At 54.9% G+C, this 18702-nt stretch overlaps 1 protein-coding gene across 1 annotated transcript in view; it reads left to right on the top strand.

Annotated features, from left to right (window-relative positions):
• Positions 1-13388, top strand: part of MAP6 (microtubule associated protein 6) — an 89728-nt gene extending 76340 nt beyond the window's left edge. The window contains exon 4 of the mRNA XM_047753457.1: positions 12086-13388. Within this exon, the coding sequence (XP_047609413.1) occupies positions 12086-13262 (1177 nt within the window). The 3' untranslated portion in view covers positions 13263-13388. The remainder of the gene's footprint in view (positions 1-12085) is intronic.
• The last annotated feature ends 5314 nt before the right edge of the window (positions 13389-18702 follow it).

The raw sequence follows: 18702 nt of genomic DNA, 5'->3' as shown, positions 1-18702 counted from the left end.
TTCTGATCATTGATCTCTGACAATATATGAGGTTGATTGAGGCAAACACTGATAAGAACGCTTTTAAAGAATTCCAGCTGTCGAATGACCTTGAGTCCACAGACCTAAACCATAATATTCTACCAATTTATATTTATGCATTGCTTGCGAAGCCTTTCATCCCGTGGGGTCTCACTGACACCCCCCCCCCCCCCCGACGTAGTGAGCAGGTGTTTGCCCAGGTGACAGACGGGAGGGAAGCTCAGAGAGGACGGCACCTGCCAGGCAGGTCTGCCTGGCTGGGAAGGATGGAGGAAGCACAGGGCAGGTCTGCTGCCTCCCTGTGTCACCTGAGGAAGGGGGCTGGCCTGGAGGGAGGCAGGTTTCAGACAAGGTGGACTCCTAGCTAAACCCTCCCCGCAGGTGCCCCGTCTGCTCTGCACCCTACAGGCTTACCTAGGATTCCCGTTAAGTCTTGGGAACCAGACACGAAATGGGGGGAACAGAATTGGGTCAGGTCTTCACACACCACGGGCTGCAACATCTGGACCGAACTGACCAGCTGTCTCAGCCCGATATCCTTTGGGAGCTAAATTGACTGGGTGGCTAAAATGCATTGTTAGTGAATACAGAATGATCCAACCGTTTTCACCCCTAAGAAATATACTTGTGGGAGTTCCCTTGTGGTACAGCAGGTTAAGGACCCACCATTGTCACCGCAATGGCTTAGGTCACCGCTGTGGCGCAAGTTCGGTCTCTGGCCCAGGAACTTTCATATGCCACAAGGGCAGCCACAGAAAGAAAGAAAGAGAAAGAAAGAAAGGAATATATTTGGTACTGGAGATAAAACTGGAGTCCACCACCTGACACTGGCGGGATTGGCTCAGGGACCGCCATCTTGCACATTTTATGTCAAACAGTGGACTGAGCTGAACTTTCTGTCCCTTGTCCTCATGTAAGTGGCTCTCGGTTGCTAGGTAACTTGGCATTGGATGTAACAATCTCAACCCAGACATCTTATCTGGGGCCAAGAGAGCATCAGATGCTGAGATACACAAATTACTGCCACTGCGACTGGTTTAAGCTGCCGGAGGGATCTTTAGAACACACACCTCTGACCATGTCCCGCCCTGCTTTTAACCATCCGTGGGCTCCTCGCGGCCTGCAGAAGCTTGTGTCTGCTCAGCGCACCATGCGGCTTCTCATCTCCATGCTTTACCCACGCTGCCCCACCTGCTCAGATTGCCCTCCTCCTGCTCCTCCACCTGGCTAACTCATCTTTCAAGACTCCGCTCAGGGGACCGCTCCAGGAAGCCTCTCCCGCACCTCCCAGGCTGGGTAAGATGCTCCCCGTGTGTCCTCCATCGTGGACCTCAGCACGTGTGTCATCTGCCTGTGTGTGTGCGTTGTGTGTCTGTGTGTCTGTGTGTCTGTCCCCTCACTAGACTGTGCTCCCCCAGGGCAAGGACTCAGTCCTTCTGTTCATCTTTGTGGCCCTGGCTTCTGGCTCAGTGCCTACAGTTCTTCTAGGTGTTTGTTGAAAGACCAGGAAGTGAACGAATGAAAGATGCTATTCACTGTCTGCTGCCATAGGCACCGCTGAGCCTCCACAAGGCTTTATTCTGCCGAATCACTGGCTCGGCTCACGTGAGGGATGGTTTCCAGAAACGTCATGGCAATAGCAGAGCCCAGAGTCAGCAGCTGGTTTGACACCGGCCAGCCTCTGGGCCAGCCCCTCTCTGTGCTTTACATGGGCACTTTTTCTAAACAGTCCTGACGTCATAAAACCACAGCCTCTCAGTTAGAGGTCATCTGAAGAGGTTGGCTGACCCTGCCCCCTGCCCAGTGCTGTGCTCCTGAGCCCTGATATCGGAGACGTCCCTCCAGGGGCCATGGCAGAAAGAAGGGCTGGGGATTAGAGCCAAAATCCTGGTTCTAAACCCAGGCTCTGCTCGTTACTAGCTGTGTGACTTTGGCCGGGTTTCTTTCTTTGATCCTAAAGAGATAACAAGAATACAAGTATCCATCACGACCCAAGTCTCTTTGACTCCCAAATTCAAGAAGTAGGAATTTGGTGGGCAGGGGATATAGTTTGACCTGAATCTGTTTGTTTCCAGAGTGTCGGGTAGCCAGTGGAAAGTGGTCTGATCCCAGAAAATCCCATTCACGGCTCAGAGCCCTGTTACAAGGGCCCCGGGAGGATGGGCACAGGCCTCTGTGAACTGGCAGTGGGACGCCCTGGTCACAGCTCGTTTTACGGCTCATTTGCTGACCGCCACTTCCCAGTTACTCACCACCCTGGGTCCCGGTGGAGTGGTGGTACTGGAGCTACACCTGGCAAATCCACTCCCTCTGCCAGGCGTCACTTGAGTAGAGCCCCTCCAGGACTGGCTCCTGCTGCCCCCTCCCCAGCCCTTCCGGTCCCTCCTCCCGGAGAACCCGGTCAGCCTCCCGGTGCAGAATCCATGCCTGCAATGAGACCGTCATTTTCATTAATCTCCTCTGGACACATTCAAACCAGTTTTCACGTAATGACTCAAGATCCCATCCTTTGCTTCAGATGGGGGGGGGGGTCGAGAGGGGACAGGGACAGAGACTGACTTACAAGTTCCCAGCTAGACAAGCACTGGGCATCACTGTCCGGTTGCCTTAGTCCAGCACTTCACATTTTAAAAAGGGTCCCTAGTGAGATTACCAGATTCTTGACAGTTTATCGAAACAGTCAGCTATGCCCTTGACTTTGCCTTCTTGGTGTTAAAACAACCAAGGAAGCTTTTACAATATTTATTATGGGAGTTCCCATCGTGGTGCAGTGGAAACGAATCCGACTAGGAACCATGAGGTTGTGGGTTCGAACTCTGGCCTCGATCAGTGGGTTAAGGATCTGGTGTTGCCGTGAGCTGTGGTGTAGGTCACAGATGAGGCTCAGATCCAGAGTTGCTGGGGCTGTGGTGTAGGCTGGCGGCTACAGCTCTGATTCATTTCCTAGCTTGGGAATCTCCATATGCCACAGGTACGGCCCTAAAATGCAAATATATATATATATATATATTATACAACTGGAAGTATATTTAGTTCCTAGCAGATTATACCTATAGGAAGGGCACTTACAGCAAAAAGGGCACTTAGCAAAAAGGAACAAACGCAGGGCAGAAAACTGACCCTCTAGCCACCTAGCGGCTTATTTGACCTTTGCAGACTCATTCCGGCTTCATCCTCCCAGTGGGGCCGACGGTCTCTAGGCATCATCCTCATGCCCAGACACAGACACTGAGACTCGGGGATTAAATGACAAAGTCACACAACTTGTACGTGGTGAGCCAGGATTTGGAGCCAGGTTTGGGTGACAGAAACCCAGCCTTTGTCCAGTTCTTGGGACCTTCTCTAGGATCCCGGCTGTAAAGCATTTCTGAAAGGGCGGTCTCTTCATCCTGCCCCCTCTTTGCTCCGCAACCTTCAGTGACCCTAAGCATTCCCACCCTCTTTGGAGAAGGAGTCAGGCGAAGGTCACGATGCTGCCTTCAATCAGCACAGTTACTACGCCCTACCCCCCTCCAGCCTTCCACCCCCCCACCCCCCCACCCCCCACGCAGAATTAAGCCTTGTGGTGGCAGCCTTTGTTTAGGCGTTGTCCTCGCTGCTCTTCCTGTGCTGATGAGCCACATCTGGCTGGCTCTTTGTGTGGCCCCGGGCCGGCGGACCCCCTGGCAGCCACACAGGTAGGGCTTACAGGTGTGGGCGCAGGCGGGCGCTCTTAGACCAGGCTGCCGTTGCTTTCTGGGACCAGCTGCTTCGCCAGGGTCTGCTCAACCCCAGGAGATACACCAGGGAGGGCCTGTTGTAGGATGCAGCAAGGGCCAAGGCAGAGGGGCTGCTTGTTGGACCCCCGGAGGGGCAGCTCTCAGGGGGTGCTGTTGGGAGCTCAGAGCTTGGACCCTACAGAGGTCAGGGGCTCCAGCTCCCTGGACCGGGCAGAACCAGGCGGGGTCCAGACATGTGGAGACAGATGTGGAAGCTCTATGGTTAAAGACACCCAGGAGGGATCCTGGTGTAGAAAGGAAAGCCTGTCTTCCTCAGTTTATGCTCTTGACATTGCCCCAGACTCGCTGCTGACTTTGCCGAGCCTCACTTCCATCTCTGGAAAATCGGGGCGCGAGGGACCCTGCCTGGCGGGCTGACGGGCGGCTGCGAGACTACAGCGAGCTGCCTTGAACGGACAGTCCTCTTAGAGAACCGTCCAGACAGGGTACGGTCTGGGAGGACCGAAAAGGCGCTAAGGCAGGTAAAAATAGAAAAGCCTTTGTGTGTCACGTGACTGCGGTGGTTAGCATTTGATCTTGCGTGAGTTCTTTTTAAAGCTTCCCTCCTGCGTGTGCCAGCCCCGTGCCAGGGCCCTCTGGCTCCTCGCCCCATGCGGGGACCCGGCCCTGGGCAGGCATTTGTTAGATGCTTGTGGAAGGAGGAGGGAGGGAGGGAGGAGGGAGAGGAGAGAAGCAGACGCGATCTCTGCCCTCAGAGCGCCCCCATCTGGAGAGGCAGCTACAAAACAGTTGGCAGGTCACCGCTGTGATGGGACGAGGGGATGGGAGCGGGGGCGGGGCTGTGGGAAGACAGGAGAACCCATGCTAGACCCCTGGGGGTGGAGGGTCAGGGTGATTTCACTGAGCAAGTGACCCTGGAACCGAATCTTTAGTTGCTGAGGAGGGAGGGTGTTCCTAGCAGATGAAGAGGGTGGTGGTGTGTGGGCAGCACTGACGTGCCTGAGAAAATGCTGACCAGGCAAGGGCTCTATCAATGGAGGTATAGATGCCAGGGCAGAGGAGGTGTGTCCTGCACATAGGATTTTACTTTCATTCTGGTGTCACACTTTCCAAGGGAGGGGAGCCAATTGAGATCGTGGTGAGGAGGGAGGTCAGGACAGTGGGGGCTCTGAGCCAGGTCGGGCATGTGTTGCCCAGAGAAGCCAGGCATAAGGGCACAATGAGGCAGCATGCCACTCTCTGGGAAGGCGGCCCCAGAGCACAGAACTCAGATCAGGGCAAGGATGGGAGGGAGAGGGGCTGACAGAAACTCAGGCTTCTGCAACGGCTCTGGGCTCAGAGGGTGGGCTGCCTCACTGGGGCACACCCAGGGCAGCGTGGGCAGTGCTGGGCCATCTGGAAGGCAGACAGCAGCCCAAGCTCGGGAGACCCAGGAACCCTCGGGTCTGTCCCTCCAGCCTAGGTGCCTTTGAATTGGCTCTGCGGAGCTGTGCTTTCAAGGACCAGAGAGGGAGGACTTCTCCAGCTAAGTGACAGCTATACCCTCAAGGGACTTTCAGGCCTCTGGTGGGAAGAGGGCTTGGGGCCAGGGCTGAGGTCCTGGGGCACCGGTAGCTCTGCAGCGTTCCTGGTGTGCACTCCGTGCAAGGGGGTTCCTTGAGGCAGACCCCGAGGCTCATTCACACCTGTGCCCCCCGAGCAACGGGCTTAGCAGACGTTGTTCACTGAATGGATAAAAGAGAAAAAACATCAAATAGAGTCAAGAGAAAAAAGCTGTACACCAGCCATCCATTACTCACTCCCACAGATATCTGCCGGGTCCTGTGAGCCAGACGCTAGAAACTCACGATGCAGAGATGAGCATAACACAGCCCACGAGCTAGAGAGAGGCAGGTAATCACCAAACACCATGATAATTGCTAAAATAGAGGCCACGGAGTTCCGGGAGGCAGAGGGGCGGGGCGAGGGTTCTTGTTCTGAGAAGGCCTTATCTCCTGCAGTTCTTCATAGGAATAACAAGCCTTTCAAAGATGCTTTCCTGGGCACTCCCTGCCCCCCCCCCCCCCCCCCGGTGGCTGCATCTTTTATAAGGTCTTGGGTGCTTTGTCTGTATCTGGGAATTGTGGGCGCCTGTACAGGGCTCTTGGAGGCAGACAGGAGGAGACAAAGCCGTGAAATCACCCAGCCCCTCGTCTGCTCCCCCTGCAGGGCCCCTGAGGCATAGGCAGCCTGACCCCTCTCATCGCCCCCTGCCCATCTTTGCTTCCAGTGAGTTTGCGCCATCCCTTTTACCCACCCAGTGAGACTCCGAGAGGCCTGTTTTCATTCCTGGACCTGCTATTCCTTAGCTGTGTGGCTATAGGAGAGTTGCTTGCCCACTCTGGCCCGTTTCCCATCTATAGAGTGACACTGGATCAGATCACCAAGTCCTTTGGAACTAACATTTACTAAACATATCACCTCTATTCCAGGGGTTATGCCATGAGTGTCCCCATAAACTAATCCTCCCTAGTAGGTGGGTCCTGTAATTCCCACTTTATAGATTAATGAAACAGAAGCTTGCAGCCTGGATGCCTACAATGCCATCTGTGGCCAGGAGGGAGTTGAGTCAGCCTCGAACCCAGCTCTTTCGGCCCCGGGCCCAGTCAGTGCACTTTCTCCTCCAGCAAGCTGCTCTTTACCAGATGAGAAAGGGTCTAGGTTAAAATACCCAGCACTGGGCCTGGCCTGTGTTATTACTCAGAAGATCTGAGCTTCTTCCCTCCTCAGGGCTTTTTCAAGCTGTCGAAGCAGAGGGTTCAAGGACAGGGCCCACATGTCCCTGATGTCTGAGCAGGGCCCTATACCAGGAGCACTGCTTCAGCTCTGGGCTGTGGCGATGGTGTCAGGAGACAGTTTGGAATAAAAAATAAAAAATAAATTTAAAAAAAACACCACAGGTGGATTATTGGATTAGAATTGTGTTCAAGGCAAAAATCAGCGAGAGGATTGGAAGCCCTTTCTCCAGATAATCTTGAGCAGGGCTTGGTCATCCTGCTTCTAGGCTGTGATAAAGCTTGGATCCAAGGTTAGCGTGTGTGTATCCAGGAAGCATGGTCTGTTGCCATGGAAACAGGAGGACGGGCAGAAAAATAAGTTCCTAAGACTTAGGATGTCTCCTGTAAACTCAGAACATTATATTTTGCAAATAGGACAGCGCTTGGCCCAGAAAAGTCATTTACTCATTCATTCGACAAGCATTTCGTCTGGGCTTTCCCTGGGTCAGGTACTGTCTTAGGGACAATGATTTACACAATTGACGTGGTCCTGCCCTTTGAACATTTGAAGTCTAGTGGGGAAAACATTAATGGAAGAGAATGTAAGTAATTAGCTGTGACAAGGGGTAGGAAGAAAGGGTCAGGGACTAGGAGAGCCTGCAGCAGGGGCCTGGGAAAGCGAGCAGAGAGCGGGAGGATGGGGAGGAATCGGCGGGGGAAGAGGGAGCACGGGACTGTCCCAGGAGGAGACGACAGCATGTGCAGCGCTGTGGGTAAAGGGAGCAGGGCACAGGAGGAGGAGCAGAACCTGGTCCTGAGAGTCTGGGGCACAGGGAGCCGGAAGGCAGCAGGCGCAGGTGGTCAGCGAGGCGGGGCCATGGAACAGTTTTACTCTTGATTCTGGGTGCTCCCTTGTCAGCAGGGGAGGGGTTTGCCTTCTGTAGAAAGAATGGATTGGAGTTCCCGTTATGGCTCAGCAGTAAGGAACCCAACTAGTATCCATGAGGATGCGGGTTTGATCCCTGGCCCCGCTCAGTGGGTTAGGTGTCTGATGTTGCTGTGAGCTGTGGTGTCAGTCGCGGTACACGTATAGCTGCGGCTCAGATCGTGCGCTGCTGTGGCTGTGGTGTAGGCCAGCGGCTGAAGCTCCGATTCAGCCCCTAGCCCAGGAATCTCCATATGCTGCCCTTGCGGCCCTAAAAAAGCAAAAGAAAAGAAAAGGATTGGAGGAGGAGCCAAGCATACCAGTTAGGGGGCTGAGACAGTGGTCCACAGAGACAGCGATGGCACCGCGGGCAGGGGAAGGGAGGGAGGGAAGGAAATGGGAATAGTCAGGAGATAAACGTTAGCAGCCTGGACAGATGGTTGCTGACGGCCTGGGGGAGGGAGGGAGGCATCGAGGATGACCCCGAGGCTCTGGCTGGGGCCGCGGGATGGACCGTGAACCAGGCTTCCGCAAAAATAACTTGTACATCTTTCCGCCAGACCTTTGTCTCGGGTACCGTGCTGGGCGCTGGGGCTGCAGGCCGGGTGGATGAGCCTGCCTTCAGGGAGCTCACAGTCTGACGGGGGGAAGCTGACGTGCGATGAGGGCGTCTGGAAATGTGGGCAAAGACCGTAAAGCGTGCCACAGGGGAGACAGAGTCACAAGCATCTTGGCGAGATGCACCCAGGCAGACCTCGAGAGGAGGGGGGATCTGAGCAGAGCCATCGGGGGCTGACGGGGAAGTGGGTCCAAGAGGGCGGTGCAGGCAGCGGCAGCGAAGGAACCACCGGGAGTGTGGTAGAGCAGCGGGGGGCGGCCAGAGGGCAGGGCTGCCGGGCCGTCCTCCACCTCCCCTGCCTTCCGCCAGGGCTGCCGGGAGGCTCCCGGGAGCTCAAGTGCCAAGCACAGTTCTCAGGCACAGTTACGCAGTTATTCTGGTCACGGGCGTACTCCGTGATGCGCCCAAGCCCTGTCTGTGCGCCTGTCACAGATGATGGTTTCAGATCCCTGCCTAACAGGATCAGCCAGTCCTCCGTCTCGAGAGTCCCTGACAGTTGTATTTTTATTCCCATTTTACAGATGAGGAAACCGAGGTCTATCAAAGTTGAGAAATTGCCCAAGATCTGACAGGCAATAAGCAGCATAGAAGCCAAGATATAGCCAGCAGGTCGTGCTAGTTTCCCAGAGGCTGGGGAGTGGGGGGGAGCCTGTCTCCAATGCTGTCTTGAGAGGGTCTGCAGCTGGCTTAAGGTGCCAGACGCAGTCAGGCAGGTTGGGCCAGATCCCAGGGCAGCTGGGCCGAGTGGGGCTGAGCCCAGCCCATTTCTGCTCGCCAAAAGCACCCCAGCTTCCACCCTGTGAGGGCAGCTCTGCCTCATTCACAGAGGGCACTGTGGGTGGTGGGGCACTTTACAGATGGGGAGACAGGCAGGCCACCGTGGCACCAAGTGCTGACCAGTCAGTGTCAATGAGAGTTTTACGTCAGCCTTGATGGCAGTTTGTTCATAGAAAAACCAGCCAAGGCAGCTTTGGTTTTAAAAACAAATGTTTGGAGCTCCCATCATGGCGCAGTGGTTAACGAATCTGACTAGGAACCATGAGGTCTCAGGTTCGATCCCTGGCCACGCTCAGTGGGTTAAGGATCTGGCATTGCCGTGAGCTGTGGCGTACGTCACAGATGCGGCTCAGATCCTGCATTGCTGTGGCTGTGGTGTAGGCCAGCAGCTACAGCTCCGATTTGACCCCTAGCCTGGGAACCTCCATATGCCACAGGTGCAGCCCTGAAAAGCAAAACAAAACAAGCCAAAAAAATGCTTAATTTATAAAAGTAACAAACTTCAAAATTTAGTACCATTTAACATTTAAAATACTCTTGTAAAGAGGATTTTATAACTTAATTCAGTTCTCCTAAATATTTTAAATTAAATAAGTTATCTAAAACAAAGCTTAAAAATTATTGAGTGGGTAATAATAAAAGCTCCATCATTGTTTATAACATTTATAAAACTTTCTTATATCTTCTGACTTAAAATCACAGAAGAAGATATAATATCCCAAATAATTTTACACATTACAGATATTTTCAAACTAAACCTATGCGAGGAGTTTCCCGGCAGTCTAGTGAGTCAGTGCTTTCACCACTGCGGCCCCAGGAGGTTTGGTCCCTGGTCTGGGAACTGAGATCCCACATCAGGCTGATTCATGCTGTAAGAAAAAAAAAAAAATTTACACAGAGTTTTCCTAAGTTTAATACCAAAAAAAGGTAATATTCTAGATTTTACTTATTGTTTCTAATCTTAATTCTAAACCTTTCTACGATTCCAGACTCTTACTACGTAAACAAGTTTACGAACCAGAGCAATATGGGGTATACATCAGAACAAAGCTGGGGTGAGCTTGCAGCAGCCTGGTGCTCATTAAGCAGAAAAATAGGGCCGGGCCGGGAGCCAGGGCTGCAGACAGGGCTGCACCCTGTGCTCCCCATCTGGCCTTCTTTTAACTCTCCAGGCCAGCAGGGGACACTGAGTCCGTGTCCTGCCAGCGGGACAGGTTTCGCAAGCCAAGCTCCTGAGGTCAAGTTAAGGCCTAGTCACCTCTTTTGTCTCCTGTCTCAGCTTCATCACCCCTTCGGGGGGACTCCACCCAGGCTGTTCCCTACCTGGTGGGATTCATCTCATCAATTTCCTGTTGGCTTCTCTTTTGAATGAGGTTTTTATCTTTCCTCTCTGGCCAACCACCAAAGAGTAGAGGTATTTTAGTGCCATCTTTAGCTTCGGCATGCTTCTTCCAGCCTTGCCTGGATCCTTCCACAAACACGAAGGCCCTACAGATGGCAGCCAGATGTGTCATGTGACCCGAGCCGCTGTGCTCTGTGTTGTGCTGAACCAGGGAGCCACCCTGGCCCCTCTCTGCCCACCGTGATGCTCAGAGACATCAACAGGGGCTGGATAGGCAGGCCGCCTGGGGCACCGGGTACCAGACGGAGACAAGTCAGTTCCCATGTAGCTCAAGATGCTACATATTGTTAAAAAAAAAAAAAAAATGCTAGATTGGGATAACTTGTCACAATAAAAATAGTCCAAATATGTATAGCTTCTAAGTAAATTGAAAAATAATTGCTCCATATAATTTCTAAGCATCATAAATTTCTGAATAGATATCATTACACCCAATGAAATAGATGCCACACTTGAGGCCCAGAGAGACAAAGCATAAGGAGCTAAGAAAGCGTTACGGAGCAGAGGTCTGTTGGGTTCGCTTTAGATGATCAGAACCGTTAAAATGCTGCTGCGGTTTCAAGCGCGAAGGCCTGATGGGCCACAGTGTGTAACAGATAAGAGCACTCCTGTACGGAGCACGTCCTGGGCGCCGGGCACTGTAGGCGAAGAAGCACAGGCCCCAGGAGTGGAAAGACCCAGGTGCTACAGTCCAGGCAGCTTCCCTCGCTTCCCGCGTCCCTTGCCCGCTCTGGGCCTCCGTGTCTTCTTCTGTACATCATGCAGCTGAGGGCAATAAACCCTCTCTTCCAGCGTCACAGGGTGGCTGAGTTGCTGAAATGAGCTTTGAAAAAAAAATGCTTTGGAAAGTGGAATGTGCTGTAAGTGGGCAAGGGCTTGTGACACTGGCTGAGCCGGGCCTGCCAGCGTGCCCACAAATCTAGACGGGCCAGGCGGGGGCCAGGGGAGGGTCTGAATGTGGTAGTGTTTGCCCTTGGTGTTGGTGATGCCACCTGCTCTCCAGGATGTGGGCGGGCCAAGGGGCGGGGCTGGCATCCAGGGTGAGGAAGGTGGGGCAGCCGCTGAGGGTTCTGGTTAGAGGCCTGGACTCTTGGTTGCTGGGAAATCAGCCCTGGAGCAAGGGAGGGTCCAGAAAGAGAAGGAACCAGAGTGGGGACAGAGCGAGGACAGCAGGGCCCCTTCACGGCCTGAACAGAGAGTCCCCACCAGTCCCTACCAAACACGGTGCAGGCGACGAAAGAAGCTAAGAGCAATCTAAAACCAATTAATGGTCTGCTTTTTACTGTCACCCTGGCCAGCTGTTCTAAACAATATCAGTGATAAAATACTTTTCCCCTGGCAAGGGACGGGGGGGCGGGGGACATTCACACTGCCCTCTTTCTTTCCTGCGTGCCCTGGCCCCTCTGCCCCTCCCCACTCAGCCCTTAACAAGGGGGTCGGGGGGGGGGAAGGAGTCTGGGAAGGCCCTGAGAACAAGAGCACTGTGGCCTTAGGGTCATCTGAGTGGACAGCTAAGATGGGCCCCAGGGACGGAGGAAGGAAGAGCAGCCTGGTGGAGTGTGGGGTGGACAGGCTGCTGGATGCCCGCTGGGACTGCTGCTGTCCCCCGGGGGGCTGCCCTCGGTGCCGCGTGCAGGTTATAATCAATTGGCAATCACATTGAATGACCCACTCCCACGCCTGCCCCTCACCCCCACCCCCACATTCCGTACTCAGGCTTTGGAGCTCAGAGTCCCCTCCTGACTCTCCAGCAAGAGCTGCCCTGCCCATGCTCCACTAGGCCAAGACTTATCAGGCAATCTGTGTTCCGCCCCGTCCCTGCCCGAGCGCTGGCCCTCACAGTGACCGCCTTTCTCTCCTCCGCAGGAGCCAGGGGGAGCCCACCAGGGATTCACGTAAGATTCAAGGTCCTGTGGCCACAGAGCCAGGCAAGGATCAAGGTCCCATGGGCTCGGGGCCTCCTAAAGCTCAAGGTCCTGTGATCCAAGAGCCTTCAAAGGGTCAAGGCCCCTCGGTCCCAGAGCCGCTAAAGGATCTAGGTCCCAAGGCCCCTGTGCCAGTTAGGGATGAAGACCACGTGGTCCCTGAGCCTTTAAAGAATGAAGGTTCTGTGATCTCAGCACCAGTCAAGGACCAAGATTCCTTGGTCCCAGTGCCTCTAAAGAATCAAAGTCCTATGGTTCCAGCAACAGTTAAAGAGCAAAGTTTCGTGGTACCAACGCTTCTGAAGGATAAGGACTCTGTGGCCCCAGCACCCATCCAGGATCAAGGCCCTGAGGTCCAGGCCTCTGTCAAGGATCAAGGCTCTGAGGCTCAGGCACCTGACAAGGATCAAGGCCCTGTGGCCCCAGTACACATCCAGGATCAAGGCCCTGCGGTCCAGGCACCTGTCAGGGATCAAGGCTCTGAGGCCCAGGCACCTGTCAAGGATCAAGGCTCTGAGGCTCAGGCACCTGTCAAGGATCAAGGCCCTGTGGCCCCAGTACACATCCAGGATCAAGGTCCTGCGGTCCAGGCATCTGTCAGGGATCAAGGCCCTGCGGTCCAGGCACCTGTCAGGGATCAAGGTCCCGTGGTCCCAGAGCATCTGAAGGATCAAAGCGCCATGGTCACAGCACCTATGAAGAATGAAGGTCCTGTACTCTCTGAATCTGTAAAGAATCAAGGTCTGGTGATCCCAGAGCCAGTCAAGGATCGAGGTGGGGGCATCCCAGAGCTGCCGAAGGATCACAGCTCTGTGGTAGCAGCGCCTGTAAAGAATCAAGGGCCTGTGGTCCCAGCCCTAGTCAGAGATCAAGGCCCCATGATCCCAGAGCCGCCTCAGATTCAAGGTCCTGTGGTCCCTGAGCCTGTGAAGACTCCAGTTCCTATAATCCCAGTGCCTCTGAAAGATCAAGATCCTCTGGTACCATCCTCGGCAAAGGACCAGGGGCCTGTGGTCCCTGAACCTCTGAAGACTCAAGGTCCCAAGGGCCCTCAGCCCCCCCCAGTCATGATCCCAACTGTCCCCCACGCAGAATATGTTGAGACACTCACCCCTTGACATGCCAAAGAAGGAGCCGGCCGTGAAGGTGCTCCCCCAGGGGCAGCGAAGACACATATTTAATCTGCATGAAACACGTCTTGTAGAGTCTTGCTGGAATCGAATAAAACTGGTCCCTCTGGCTCAGCAGTGTCTCTCTCTGGCTCCACTGGAGGGTGTGTGTGTGTGTGTGTGTGTGTGTGTGCGCGCGTGCGCGCGCATGTGTGATGCATATTTGAGGGCGGGCATGCAGCCCTCTGTGTTCATCCTTCTGGGCCATCTGAGACATCCCCGGCTCCTGTGAGTTGCCAGCGTGACCGTGGGTGGGAGACGCTAGGAGACAGAGGACAAGACACCTCCGTGCGGGTGTGGGCAGGACACACCCAGGTTTCCCCTTGACTCTCACACACGCACCACCCTGCAATTCCAATGCCAGGCGTGTGTGTTGGGGGGGGCGGTTCCTGCCCATCAGGCAGTTAGTTATCTGACACGAGCTGGGCGTCCTACATTTACCTGACCTCTGACGCTGTCTCCCTGGAGAGACGGACCCTCAGCTGCCACACGACTGCCCCCGCCCCACCCAGCGCCCACCTCAGATGCCAACTGCACGTCCCTGGTTGTCACTTGTACTTCTGATGGACCGGCTGTAAATCAGAGTTCTCACAACCCCCTGCTTGGGTTTAGTAATCTGCCAGAATGATTGGTTCACAAAACTCAGGGAAACACTTGCTTCCGTTTGCTAATTTATCCTAAAAGGATAAAGAATACACGCAGGTGGAAGAGATGCATTAGGGGAAGGTCGAGGGGAAGGCACAGCGCCAGGCACAGCGCGCTCCCAGCACCTCTAGCAACCCCGGAGTTCTCCAAACCTTAAACTTTGGGGATTTTTATGGAGGCTTCATCATGTTGGGATAATCAATCATTTCCTCACGCTCCAGCCCCTCTCTCCTTCCCGGAGGATAGAGAGTGGGACCGAAAATTCCAGGCTTTTAATCATGACTTGGTCTTTCTGGTGACCAGCCCCCATCCCGAAGCCATCCAGGAACCCACCGAGAGTTCCTTCCTAAGACGAAAGACACGCCTATGCCCCAGGAGCTCTGTGCCAGGAACCAAGGGCAGAGACCAAGACATATCTTTTCTCTTATGTCACAAGTCAGGTCCCACAAAAGCCTGGGAACAGGTACCAAACCATGGCAGGCTGAGCCCTGGATTGGTCAGAGTTGAAACCTGCAGAGGAGACAGAGGAAGGACCCAGGCGGCGCAGGATAATTCTGGATGACAGTTGTTTGCCAAGGCTCAGTCCCGAAGCTCATTCAGAGGTCATGCTTCTTGAGAAAACCAGGCCTCTGATGGGAAGAGTCCCAGGACACTCATGAGGGCAGAGCTGAACATTGGCTGGTCCTCATTCAGTATCCAGGACGGCTCCTAAAACAATGCATGCCGTCCTCATTCATTCATGCAGGCACTTGACTTGTTCTTAGCCCCTACTCCGTGCATCACTCAGTGCTGGGCTTGGTGCATCACTCAGTCCCCCGTCTTGGAGTTCCCACTGTGGCTCAGCAGGTTAAGTAACCCAACATTGCCTCCGTGAGGGTGCGGGTTCAATCCTGGCCTGTTAATGCCAGATCCATGGGTTACAAATCTGGCACAGCTGCAAGGTGCAGCACAGGTTACGGATGCAGCTCGGATCTGGTGTTGCCCTGGCTGTGGTATAAGCCTCAGGTGCAGCTCCAATTCAACCCCCAGCCCGGGAACTTATGCCATGTGTGCGGCTGTAAAAAGAAATAAAAGTCCCCATTTTATGACAGTAAGATGTGTAGTGGTGTGGATGAGGCCCTGGGACAGCTGAAGGACCGGCTCTCAGAGGACAGCGAAGAAAGGATACAGGAAGGCTACCCGGAGGAAGTGGCCACGCGGTAGAGACATCCCAGGCAGCGGGGATAGGAAGGGGTGTCACGGATATGGTTGAGGGGCCAGGGTTAGCCCCCTCTGGAAGCCCTTGAATGAAAGAAAGTGCTTTGCACAGGGCTTGCACAAATGAATGAAAATGCTTTGCACAAGGACTGTCACCCAGGCAGGGGGAGCAGCTCTCTGAATCCCAGGACCTCGGGGAGGGAGTCAGGGGGTCCGTGTTGTAGCTGTCAGTGTGTTACTGGGGAAAAGGCTGGGGGCTGCAGGCAAGGCTCAAGTTCAGCCTTGCTCAGAGATGCGTCCCACCAGGATCCCACTGGTATGGGCCACTGTAGCCTCCCCCTTAAAACCGAGGGTCCTCAGGGGCCTAGGGGCCTTGGGAGCTGGCTCCCAAGGAACACCTCTCCCCTTTAAGACCTTAGAGACCCAGAAAGGACATTAACCCCTTGTAAAGGTCTCTCTCTCTCTCTCTTTTTTTTTCTTTCTGCCTTTTCTAGGGCCGCTCCCACGGCATATGGAGGTTCCCAGGCTAGGGGTCGAATCGGAGTTATAGCCGCCGGCCTACGCCACAACCACAGCAACTCGGGATCCGAGCCGCGTCTGCGACCTACACCACAGCTCACGGCAATGCCAGATCCTTAACCCACTGAGCAAGGCCAGGGATTGAACCAGCAACCTCATGGTTCCTAGTCGGATTCGTTAACCACTGCACCACGACAGGAACTCCTGAAGGTCCCTTTTTCACAGGGTTCTTTTTTTCTTTTTTGGCCACCCCTAGGCCTATGGAGTTCCCAGGCCAGGGATCAGATCCGAGCCACAGTTGTGACCTAAGCCACGGCTGCCACAATGCCAGATCCTTAACCTACGGTGCTGAGCTGGGGATCAAACCTGTGTCCCAGTGCTCCCAAGACGCCCCTGATCCCATTGCGCCGCAACTCAATGGATACAATTTTTATTTTTTGTCTTCTTAGGCCGGCACCAGGGGCATATGGAAGTTCTCAGGCTAGGGATCGAATCAGAGCTGTAGCCGCTGGCCTACGCCAGAGCTATAGCAACGCCAGAGCCAAGCTGCATCTGCAACCTACACCACAGCTCAGGGCAACGCCGGATCCTTAACCCACTGCACAAGGCCAGGGATTGAACCTGCGTCCTCATGGATACGAGTCAGGTTCATTTCCACTGAGCCACGACGGGAACTCTTTTTAAAGGAGCCAAGGCTTTTTAAAGAGCCAAGGCTCTTTTTAAAGGAGCTTGGCTTGTGTTGATGACTCCCAAATGGCCCAATTCTCTGAGCAGTTGGCCCCAAGCCTCCTCCTTACTCCACTCCCAACAGCCCCCACAAACCACCTCTATAAACACACACACACACATATTAGGAGGATTCTTCCTGGCCCAACAGAGGGTTTGCTGCCATATGAGTTCTAACAGGGCCCCATTAGACAAGAAAAGGCCATACTGGAGCTAAAAAGGTATCGTGTATGGAATAAGAAAGTATCGCGTATAACCACTAGCCCTTTCCTTTCAGTTCTCTCTGACTCATACACCAGGTCCCATGGCACACTCATGCCCAGGGCCAGGCAGGTGGTGCTGTCTCTGTGATGGGCAGCATCCAGGGGCTAATGCCCAGAGAGCCACTGGCTACTAGGGCTTTCCCACTGAAGACAGAGCTGCCTGGAAACAAGGATGGCTGAGCTCCCTCAGCAACAATGTCGGAGTGGAAAGAGAACTGGGCCCGGCTTAAGGCTCTGGAGATTTTTAAAGGTGAGAAGAGACGCGCAAAGGAAGCCAGAGTAAGGGCTGAGCCAGCCCTGTAAGGAGGCCCGGGGCCTGTACTGCGGGCAGATTCAATCAGGAAAGAGATACTCAGAGGGAGAGGAGTTCCCTGGTGGCCTAGAGGTTAGAGATCAGGGGTTAACACTGCTGTGGCCCGGGTCACTGCAGGTGGCTCAGCTTTGACCCCTGACCGTGGAACTTCTGCATGCTGTGGGCAAGGCCTAAAGGGGACAGAGCGCAGACGAGGACCAAGAGGGCACTGCGGGCTGTGGCAGCTTCGGCCAAGGCCCAGATCGACCGGAGCTCCAGCCCAGCGCCAGCCGCCTTTAATTTTTCCGTTTGTAAAATGGTCCTGACTGGAAGAGGAGATCCTGGGGCACAAAACCTCCAGCTCAGGGGTGAGCTGCAGCCACCGCCCCACCTGCGTCCTGCCCAGCTCCCCACTGCACAGGGAGAAGGGGCCCATGAAGGAGGTGGTCGCCTCAAGGACCCCCAACCTGGGCCGGGGCGGGAAAGATGGGATATGACCTAGAAGTTCTTGGCCCTTCCCAGATGCAGATTTCATCCTTGGCCTGGTTCTTCCCAGCTGCAGCCATTTCCCAGCCCCACCCCTACCCATCCCTCCCCTCGGCGGCGGCCTGGCGAATCCAGATTAGGACCCAGGGGCTCCACAGCTGCCCCGCCCGCGCACACACGCGGCCGCCTGGGGTAAGGGGGAGGGCGGCGCCCCCTCCCCGCTGCTCGGCCTCTGAAGTGGCTGGAATCCGAGACTTGGACCCTGAAGATGCCCAGGCTCCCCTTAAGAGCCTCGAGTACGCCTCCCGGATCGGAATCTGACCGCTGGGGACCGAGGCCGCCCCAGGGCGGTCAGGGCTGAACCCGCACACCCAGCTGCCGCCGTCCGCGCACGCGCACCCCGCCGCGCCCGCTCCGCCAGGTCAGTTTCGCTGCCCGCGCGCGGCGCCCCCTGCCCCCGCCTCGCGACAAGGAGTCGGGTCCGTGCGGAGGCGGTTCCCTGGCGAGAGCAGGCAAGAGAAGTCCAGGGGCCCGCGGGCGCGCGCCACCTGGAGAGGGGGTTGGTGTCACGGGCGAGGGGGCGCGCCCTCCAGGAGCTGGGCCGGGGCCTCGCAGGAGCCCCTGGTGGCGAATCCGGGGAAAGGCTGCGACTTGCCTCCTCTTGCGCTGTGATACCCGCCGTGAACACCTACTTAGGCCCTGCACTGCCTGCGCACTTCATGGTTTTTGTAGGGAGCAAGGAGACCGTGCAGGCGGACTCAGGGTAGGCCACAGGGCCGGTCGTTCTGCAGATTCCGTGTCTTCGTCGCGGCGAGGATGGATCCTCCAGAGGACGGGGATGGAAATGCACCCCATTCTCAATCAGAAACCTGGAATCTTTTTTTTTGCACCAATTTCCAGCCCTCCACTTCCAATCTGTCACTAAGACCTGCTCACTCTACCTGCTAAGTACATAGTGAATCTGCTCTCTTTTCTCTATCTCTGTGCCCCCTCCTGCTTCACACAGATCACGGTTTGTAATTCCATCTGTGAATTACATGATGGCACTCAGGGTGTAAGAAATGAAGCATTGGAGCTCCCTGGTGGCTCAGCAGGTTAAGGATTGTGTGATCACTGCTGTGGCTTGGGTTACTGCTGTGGCACGGGTTCAATCCCTGGCACGGGAACTTAGACATGTGGCCAAAAGAGAGAGGAAAAAAGAAAGAAAGAAAGCATTTCCTTTTTTGTGTGTGTCTTTTTTCTATTTCTTTTGGGCCACTCC

This window comes from Phacochoerus africanus, chromosome 11 (assembly GCF_016906955.1).
Source record: "Phacochoerus africanus isolate WHEZ1 chromosome 11, ROS_Pafr_v1, whole genome shotgun sequence".
NCBI classification, from domain to species: Eukaryota; Metazoa; Chordata; class Mammalia; order Artiodactyla; family Suidae; genus Phacochoerus; species Phacochoerus africanus.
The sequence above is the reverse complement of the archived record's forward strand: the minus strand, read 5'-3'. Positions and strand labels throughout refer to the sequence as shown.